This window comes from Dipteris shenzhenensis, chromosome 32 (assembly GCF_047967505.1).
Source record: "Dipteris shenzhenensis isolate YYH24624 ecotype China chromosome 32, Dip_SZ_1.0, whole genome shotgun sequence".
Taxonomy (NCBI): Eukaryota; Viridiplantae; Streptophyta; class Polypodiopsida; order Gleicheniales; family Dipteridaceae; genus Dipteris; species Dipteris shenzhenensis.
In genome coordinates this window covers 37168845-37178947 of record NC_141627.1, presented here as the reverse complement: position 1 = coordinate 37178947, position 10103 = coordinate 37168845, and the positions used below count along the sequence as shown (strand labels likewise).

General features: G+C 44.2%; 1 protein-coding gene across 1 annotated transcript; it reads right to left on the bottom strand.

Moving 5' to 3' along the window:
* Positions 1–4896: 4896 nt before the first annotated feature.
* On the bottom strand, positions 4897–6907 carry LOC147880690 (cysteine proteinase 15A-like). The gene is made up of 4 exons (XM_087370475.1): positions 6364–6907; positions 5955–6074; positions 5593–5839; positions 4897–5396 (listed from the first exon to the last, which is right to left on the bottom strand). Exons 1-4 carry the CDS (start codon positions 6901–6903, stop codon positions 5122–5124), a joined length of 1182 nt encoding a protein of 393 aa, XP_087226601.1. The 5' UTR covers positions 6904–6907; the 3' UTR covers positions 4897–5121.
* Positions 6908–10103: the final 3196 nt, after the last annotated feature.

Here is a 10103-nt window from a genome sequence, read left to right as displayed (position 1 = left end):
AAGGTTGTGAATGGGATGACTCCACTGCAGGTCTTTTCTGGTAAGAAACCTTTAGCTGCACATTTCAGAGTTTTTGGATGTGACTGTTTTGTGCATGTCCCTGATGCTAATAGGACCAAATGTGAACCGAAGAGCCGAAAGTGTATTTTCTTGGGCTACAGTGAAGAGGCGAAGGGTTACCGTCTCTATAATCCTGTTATCAAGAAGGTAATAGTAAGTCGCGATGTGGTCTTCTCAGAACAGCCGCATCAATTAGAGGAGGATGCTTCCTTCCCAGACAACCAGGACCAAGATATCCATCCAGTACAACCACCAACAGCAGACCGAACTCCCCCAACAGTGCTTGGGAGGATTCAAGATAAAGAAGAGGAAGAAGAGCCTACAGAACCACAACGGCAACGGCCATTCCCGAAGTGGGTAAAGCAGCTTTTGGACGGCAGAGAACCTCCAACCATTGAGGAGGAACCATCCGAACACCACCGGTCCAAGAGATTAGAGAAGCAAAGAAGGGCGCAGGAACACTTGGTCAACTACACTTTGATGACAGAGGTAATCCGTGCTGAAGAACCCAAGTGTCTTGAAGAGGCACAGGGTGATGGTAGGTGGATGGAGGCTATGCACTCGGAGTATGGCTCCACAATGAAGAAAAACACTTGGGTCCTTGTGGATCGACCACCAAAACGCAAGGTAATTGGCACCAAGTGGATGTACAAGACCAAGTACAAGTTCGACGGCATGTTGGATAAGTACAAGGCTCGGCTCGTGGCAAAAGGATTCGCACAGGCACATGGTTTTGATTATCAGGATACTTTTGCTCCCACAGCTCGACTAACCACAATTCGCAATGTTTTGGCTTTAGCAGCACAAGAAAGTTGGCCCGTGTTTCAAATGGATGTAAAATCCGCCTTTCTGAATGGAGATCTCAAGGAGGAGGTATACATGGAACAGCCACCAGGTTTTGTGATCCCCGGTTCAAAAGGTAAAGTCTGTAAACTAAAGAAGGCACTTTACGGGCTGAGACGGGTTCAGGAGGAGCCCATCTGATGCAAATTTGTATATCTACAGAGGAGGCAGGTGTATGATCATGGTCCTTTATGTGGACGACCTTGTCATAACAGGGAACCATGAAGAAAAGATATCGCAGACAAAGCAGTTGCTAGGAAGAGAGTTTAAAATGACAGACCTCGGACTGATGCATTTCTGTTTGGGGATTGAAGTTTGGCAAGAGCCAAAACAGATCTTCATCTCACAGCTGAAGTATGCTGGAGAGATACTAAAGGCATTTGGCATGGCTGAGTGCAAGATAGTTGGCACCCCTATGGAGGTTGACGTGAAGCTCTCAAACGAGGATTCATCACCACTGGTGGACGAAGCGAAGTACAGAAGGCTTGTGGGCAATTTGATTTACTTGTGCAACACGCGGTCGGACATTAGCTTTGCGACTGGTGTACTAAGCAGGTTTTCCAATAAGCCTCGGGAGAACCATTGGAGGGCAGGGATGCGGGTGCTGAAATACAACAAAGGCACGCTTGATTACGGCATCACCTATACCAAGGGCAACACCTTGACCGGATTCTGTGACTCGAATTGGGCAGGAGACGTGGACAGTAGGAGATCAGTGACACGTTACTGTTTCTTACTTGGATCTGGAGCTGTGTCATGGGCCAGCAAGAAGCAACCTACAGTTGCTCTTTCTTCCACCGAGTCAAAGTACAAATCGACATGTTTTGTTTCTTGTGAGGCAGTGCAGTTGAGGAGGATTTTAGGGGACATGGGTGTAGTGCAGAACAAGCCTACACAGTTATCATGTGACAATCAGAGTTGCATGGCAATTGCAAAGAACCGTGTGTTCCACGCTCGCACAACACATTGAGATTCAATATCACTTTGTACGCGAGCTCATCATGCATGGAGAGGTCGACTTGGTGTACTGTCCGACTACAGAGAATGCTGCGAACATCTTCACGAAGGCTCTTGGAAGAGACTTGCTGGAGAGGCATCTTCATCGACTTGGCATTGGGCTGAAAAAGTAAGTTCACTCACGGGTGGACATTGAGGGGGGGTGTTAGATATCAATGCTCCACTCTCGTGTAACTACGCGGGAACCAGCTAACTCTACTTGTAAGCCCCCCATATGAGGAGAAGGCATTTGAGTAGCTAGGTTATCCGGTAGGTCCTGTTTTGGATACCAGATGGGGGCCATGTGTGGCCTGATGGCTGGACGGCTTCAGATAGAGTTGGCACACTGCCAACTAGGCTACATGCAAGTGCGAGAAGGCATCCCATGACTGACCGCACTGAGGGTAGACGGAGCATTTCCCGAGGCAATCCACTCTCGAGTTGGGGGGCCCGTTTGGAGCCCCAGATGATCCCGAATGCAAACGGTAACCGTGGGTTAGTTGCTCTATTCTGCACCACGGTTCTAACATGTGGTCGGTGGCCTATTTTGGGACCGACCTCTAGTTGACCATTTTGGGCCAATTGGGTCGGTCTCCCGATTGGGTCTAACTGACTACGACTGGTGGCTATATCAGAGCAAGCTCATGAAGCCCATTATCATCACTGGCTATAACAACCCTGATTCCTTAGCATCTAGCCTCCGTCCTCTACTATTTCCAGCACGCCATCGAAGCTTCTCACACAGGAGCGCACGGCTGGGAGGCAGCGCCATCTATTGTATCAGTTTTACAGTAATCAAATTTTTGATTCTCCATACTATCTGCTTTTCTCTCTTGCATACGAGATCCTGTTATCTGTTGAGCACAGACGTTGTATTGTTTTCTTACAAGTACAAGGCCAGTGGAAAGACTCATAGCAAAAGGATTAGCTCAATGAGACATTTGCACCAATCATGAGGATAAGCCATTCAATTGGAACTTTCTCAGTCGTGCATCTATTATAAGTCTACACTTGCAAAAATAGATATCAAGTCTACTTTCCTTAATGTAGAACTACAAAAGAAGAGATGCATATGAAGCAACCACAAGGATTTGTTGAGAAAGGATTTGAACATTGGGATTTGCTGCAAATATATATGAATGCTTGGTATGCCATCTAGTCGATACTCTCTTGCATGTATTGCACCAATGGATGTCTAGTTTCCTACTACAAAAGAAGAGATGTATATGAAGCATCCACAAGGATTTTTTGAGAAGGGATTGAACAATTGGTATGCTACAATTGGTAATGCCATTTGAATAATTCAATTCATGGTCTCAAGCAAGGCCTGAGGCTGGTACAACAAGATTAACACCTATAATAATCTCTTTGAGTCAAACAAAATACATAGACTCCATCTTGGAGAAGTTTAAAATCCAACTCTAGATGTCATTTCTCTGAGTATACTTATTGATAGGAGGCATAATATCTAGAAATTGGGGAGTGCTCCATTTTCAAACACTATATTAGTAAAGTCACTACAGTTCATGCCATGGTGGCCACCCATTAAAGATTGCCCAAGGATATCCAAACTATGTGTACCACAAGTTGTCCAAAAAATGCAACTATACTCTCTCTATCAATGCACCCATGCATTAACAGTTATTAACATTGTCAATGCTAGCTTGCACTACATCTATCAATGCACCCATGTATTAACAATTATTAACATTGTCAATGCTAGCTTGCACTGCGTTTGAGGTCCCACATCCTCAATAGCCTTGTTAATACAACTAAATATAATCACCTATATCAGACTCATTGGATGTATCCCATTTTTTAGCACTAACAAATAAAAAATAGAGCATAGAAGCCATGTCCATGATTGTGTACAACTCCAACTAGTCAGTAAATGTCATATGCAACTCCAACTATACACAAAAGGTTGCATGCAAATGGGACCTAGGCACAATTGTTTCAATAGAATGCATACTATGGGCATTGAGCAATTGCCAATTTAGGTGCCTAATGAAGATATGTTGAATCTATTACATCAATGAAGTGGCCTAAGCATAATCTACAAATGAAGCTAATGGACAATGCATGAGCAAAAAGAAAATGTGAAGCATCCAACAAGGGGATGGATCTTCAATGTCACGATTGAGCTACACTATAGCCAAAGGAAAAGCAACATAGGGAGTTCAATGGCACAACCTTCAAAGAAATAAGAGGCTTTTATTTTTCTAGGCTTCCATACACATGGAGTGGCCTTGCTTTGATATCACTAAAATGTGCAAAGAAAATCCAACCAAACAATAAACATGCTAATGAATTCCCAAAACAAAAGGGAGAATCATAATGCCCAAGGTAATACCATGATACGAGAACACATGCTCATTGCCAACCATACAATGATAATATCCTTGCTAAAATCAACCAAGCATTCAGCAAGCACAAGCACACACTATAATGTGCAAAGAAAATCCAACCCAACAATATACAAGCTAATGAATTCCTAACCAAAGGGAAAGAGGAATCAAACAATGCCACATAAAATAATACCATGATACGTGAACACATACTCGTTGCCTACCTACTTTACCATAATAGTATCCTTGCTAAAATCAACCAAACATTCTGCAAGCATATATGTTCACTCGTCAACTCTTTCTTTGACTTTTGCAAGCTGTGCAAATAAAAGTTGCATCTTGCTTTCATGAGAAGAGCCAACGACTAAGAACAAATCCTAGCTCAATACTAAAAGACCAAATCCTCACATGTGCGATTTGCTTCATGGAACAAAACCCAGACATCAAGATAACAACTACAAAACACACGAGATGATGCCTAGCTTTTCTATACTATCCAGACGACCACATATGAGATATCAATAAAACAAGTATAAAAGGCCAAATCAAAGAGATTGAATCTGAAACATTGAAAATGCCAACACTTTTATGAGAACTAGGTAAACTTACAGGCCTTTTCATTACTATATAAAAAGTCAAATCAAAGAGATTGAATCTGTAACATTGAAAATGCCAACACTTTCTCGTGTAGCATTGTATTCATTGTGTGAAGAGTATGTACAAATGATAAATAGATATGCATACAGGCCTTTTCATCTAGTAATGATCGAATGACCAAGAAAGCAAAGGGTTATGGATCAAATTGTTAAATTGTGCAACATAACAATTGACATAACAAACCAACGGAAGTTTGAAAAATACAAAGCTTGTCTTATTAGTGGACAATGGCAGCTGCCACTGTAGAAACCATAGTATCCACACCACACTCGTTGTGACCACGGCAAATCTTGTAGTAGCCCTGCTCACCCCAGCTAGGTCCCCACGAGTTCTTGATGATCCAATAGGGCTTCTCTTTCAATCTAGCAGGGGAGTATCCTTTCTCCCCATAGCCAACCAAGAGCACGCCATGGTCTAGGCGGCGCTTGCTACAAATGTAAGGGCAAGACACGCCCCCAATATAGGTCTGCATGAACACTGCATTAATACCAACTGCAAAACAGATTTCCAGAACCCAATTAGGCCTTAAGCAGATGACTCCAAGATCAACCCACAACTAAAAATATGTATACTACATCATCAACCCTTCCAAAGATGCTTTCCAGAGTACCCAATTAGGTCTTGATCAGATGACCTCCAAGATCAACACACAACTAAAGATAATCATGAGCCTAGGAAAGATGCTTACTGGCCAAGGGACCATTCTTGACAAGGTTGGCTGCAATCTGCTCTTCATCCACAACAATGGTGCTGAAATTTGCTACCTTGGTCGCTACCTTGGATGAATCGAATTTGCACTGTCCAGAGACACCCTGATAAGGATAATCCTTCTCCAATTGCAACCCACCTGCCTTCTTGATGTAGCTGTACGCATTAGTCATGAGGCCGCCGTTACATCCGGCATCACAAGCGTCCTGTCCATATGCTGGATCGCACTGCACTCAATCAGGAACAAAATCAAGAGATATGTGAGGAGGTCAGGCATCCAAAGTAGGCCAAAAACCGAAGGGGCAAAAACAGAAGCAAGTTGTGCAGAAACAGGGATTGCACCTCGTGATCGCAGTCCACAAGCTGCTGCTCGCTGAGGCTGAGAAGTTTTCCAGTAGCTACAAAATGGGCACCTTCCAAAGCTCCTGTGGTGCTGAAGGTCCAGCAAGAGCCGCAGGAGCCCTGAATCAGAGCGGTTACAAAAATTCAAAGATTGGTTAGAGGCCGGAGCTTTGTTTGCTTCGCTCCATGGGCATAGAGCTCTGGCAATGAAGCGGATCGGAGGTAAAGATAACATCCTCTTGATCAAAGACTTCAAATTTATCCATTACTTACTCGAAGCACCCGTACCAAGCTTGCAATCAATCATCCAATACACGCCGCTTAGACAATTTCCGATACGATGCCTCATGAAGAAGTAAGGAAGGGAAAGGAAAGCACGATGCCTGCGAGAAGAAAGAAGGATACGAACCTGATTCTTTATATCGGTCACAGCGCCTCTCTCTCTCCAGTCGAAATCGGTCGGCAGGTCGTTGGTCGGCAGCACTGGCACTTCGTTCGCTGAGGCCTTGAGGAAAGGGGGCACCTGCAGGCCCAAGTAGTGGGCAAACTCCTCTTCGGTGAGATCGGAGAATTGGGTAACGCCATGGACGGCAGAGGGGTCGAGGCGCTGGGAGGCAGCGGCCTTGGCGAGGTTCTTCTTAAAGATTTTGAAGCGGAGGGCGTGCTCGTGGGGGGAAGAGTAGCGCTTATCGTAGAGGGAGATGAAGCGTTTGAAGAGGTGAGAGGCGTCACGGAGGGAAGGGGGGCCTTGGATGGGGATACCGGAGAGGGAGGAAGGGGGGTGAGGGAGGGGATCAGTGACTTGACGAATGAGGTCATCAGGGGAGGCGATGGAGGGGGAGAGGAAGAGGAGGGGGGCAAGGAAGGCGAAGAGGAAGCAAGCAAAGGGAGCCATGGGAGCTTGCTTCAAGGTCTTGGCTATGGCGGCCTGTGCAGAAAACCCCCTCATGAAGAAGATGACCAAAATATTAAGAAAACTCCCCTTTCACTAATCTTCCCTTAATCTCTTCGTTTTCCCCCTTAATCTCCCCCTTAATCGTTCTGCTTTTTTACGTCGTCCTTATTTACCGTGCGCTAATCTCGACCCCTCCACGTATCCCCCTCCTGACCGTCCGATCCGCTGCTGGCTCCTTTCCAAGCCGTCCACGTGCCCTTCGCTTGACCGTTCCTCTTGCTCCACGTGAGCGCTTCCCCAGCGTTCGATCTGTTCCTTTTTGCACGTGTCATTATAAAGGTCGTCAAATTGTGCTGCAAATTCTCTCCCCGGTTTTCCCGCCGCTTTTTTCCCGTCCCTCCGATGGGGCGAGGAGTCCACGTGGGACGTTCTTGGCCCTCCGGTTCCCAAGGGAGCGCTTTTCTCGGTGGCTTTTTAAAAGTGTCAAATCGCGAATTTTTGCCGTGGGCAATCCGTTTACTTTGCACACAAAGCAAGAATTGCAAAATCTGATTTGATTTTCGCATTCCAATTTCCCACGATGGAGTGCTGCAGGTGCGAGAGTTTTCAGTCTATGAAATAGTAAGGAGAACGATGCAATCTCGAATTTTCTAGCAATAGCAACGATGTTTGAGGTGGATCCTAATGACTTCCTTGGTCGAGTTCTTGCGAAAATAAAGGGCAACAGCTTTCCACTTATTTCTTCCAAATTTTCCGACGCTTACGTTCCGTCTTGGAACAATGGCAAAAATGGTGGAAACTACAAATTAAGGTTATCTCAAAAGTTCTGAAAGGTTGATTCACGGACGTGGGAATGCCCTCTTAAACCATTCATTCCCACTTATTTTATTAATGTTATCTCAAAGTTCTGAAAGGTTGATTCAGGGACGTGGGAATGCCCTCTCAAACCATTCATTCCCACTTATTTTGGTTTCTCTCTCTCTCTCTCTCTCTCTCTCTCTCTCTTCCCCCCCACCACCTCAAGCTTCGCCCTATCCCTACCTCCACATCACTAGTTCAAATCCAAATCAAATCATCATGGTTTTTGCACCATCTACCAAAATTACAGGTAACAAAATAAGTGTTTTATGAAGTTATCACTAATTTTCTCCTGTATTTCTTTCGTACTTTCGAAGGTTTGGCTACATAGCATATAAGATTGAAAGGTTTAATGTCCCATGACATATGGCCCTTAGTACCGTGTACTCTTATTAGCATTGCCTCCTTAGAGGTAGTGCTATACTGAAGGATTGAAACTCCTTTGTGAATTTCCACCCATAATTTTTTATAATTAAGTTGTGTGTTTCAAATTGCCATTTAAATATCATTCAAAAAATCATTTGCTTTCTTTTTTGCATCCAAAAGCCCTGTTGGGACATCTCAAGGTGTATGCCTCAGGCACACCTTATGTTTCTATGTGTGAGTGCTAGAGGCACAGTTAGGTGCCCACAAGCACAGTTAGGTGGTGGAAGAGCCACATAGGATGATTGAGAGAATCTAGGAGCAGATTGAGGAGATGATTGTGGAGCTCTGAAGTCATCAGTGATGTCAGTGAGCTTGTATGAGGTGCCTACTTAAGGACCTCACTCTTCTTCATTCCATAAGCAAGTATTCTGAGTTTGTGTCCACTCTACTCTTTCCTTTCAGTGTTCCAACATGGTACCAGAGCCATTTGATCCCCCTTGAGCCCATTTCTGCCACATCATCATCTTCTTCTTCATCTTCTTCTTCTCCATTTTCCTCTTTCTTCCCAAAATCTTTGAGAGCTTGGTTCTCCACCTACAAACGACCATTGCCCAAACCCTCTGAGCTGGAAACTCCTCTAGTATGGGCGAACTTCCACCTGCAAGCAATTGAAGAAAAAACGTCTGTGGTGGCTGCCATTCTCCAAACAGCGAATTTCTTCTGTTGCTCAATACTCCCTGCCTGCTCTGCCATTGCTTGAGCCCTCTTAGGAGTAGATGGGCGACCTCAAGACGAAGATTTTGAGCCATTTTTCAGGTCATTTGGTTCAGTAACGAGGGAGAAATCGTCAAAACTCAGTTTCAGCCTGTAGCAACTCTCCCGGGCAAAAGTGCGCACCATTTCGTCCAACCTCTGTGCTGAACCCTCTCTGGTATATGAGCTTTCTTTTGCTTCAGAAAGCCCTCTTTTCCTTGCTTTGAAGAGTGAGCTACAAGCCCTCCAAGTTCAGCTCTTTAGTTTTGACAGTTTTGACAAGCTTTTGAAGATGATGCTACATAAAATGCTACTCTAGCATTTCTGGTCTTTTGAAGCTTTCAATAACTTCAGTACAAGTGTGGCTTCAGTTTTGTTTTGAATTGCTAGACCTGGTTTTGATTGGAAAGTATTCATTTCACCCACTTCTATGAAGCCTGTAAGAAGAAGCATCACTGTTTGAATTGGTCACTAGTATTTGCTACATCAAGTGCTTATATTTTTGGAAGTCTTTCAGTTATTGTTTTTGCCTTGTAAGAGAGAAAGACACTGCCCAATATCTGGGTTAGACCCTCTCATGGCTACCCTATTGAATCTAGAGAAGTTCAATGGAAAGGGCTTCCACACATGGCAGATGAAGGTGAAATATGCATTGATGAGGGAGAACTTATGGGGACTTGTCAAACCTACTCCTACCGCTACTTCTACGGCCTCCAATGCTGGAGAATCCTCAACTCCGACACGACCGGCAAGGGATCCAGCTAGAGAAGAAAAAGCATACGGTATCATTGCTCTTGCTTTAGGAGATGATTATGTTCACCATATCTCTGACTTGGAGTCTCCTTCGGAAGCTTGGCAGAAGCTTGACTTAATTTTTGGTGCTAGCTCTCACATCTCTAAACTATCACTTAAAATCTCTTTCTTTGAATTGAAGATGACTAGTGGTACTACTTTAGCAGCTCATGTCAACTATATGCGGAGTCTTATGACTCAATTAGCTTCTATCAATTCACCTATCACTCCAGATGATGCTATGGCAGTGTTACTTAAGAGTATGCCTGAAGAATATGATCACATAGTTACCACTTTGAAAAATCTTCCTAATCCTAATCTTGAAGGTATTATCTCTGCTCTCCAAGAAGAAGAAAGGCATATGGAGCTCAGGAAAGGCAATGACACTGCTTATGCTGTAAAAGTCCAGAAGGGCAAGTATACTCCTTGCAATCACTGTGGAAAGACAAATCACCTTTCAAAGGACTGCTTCAAAATTAATCCAT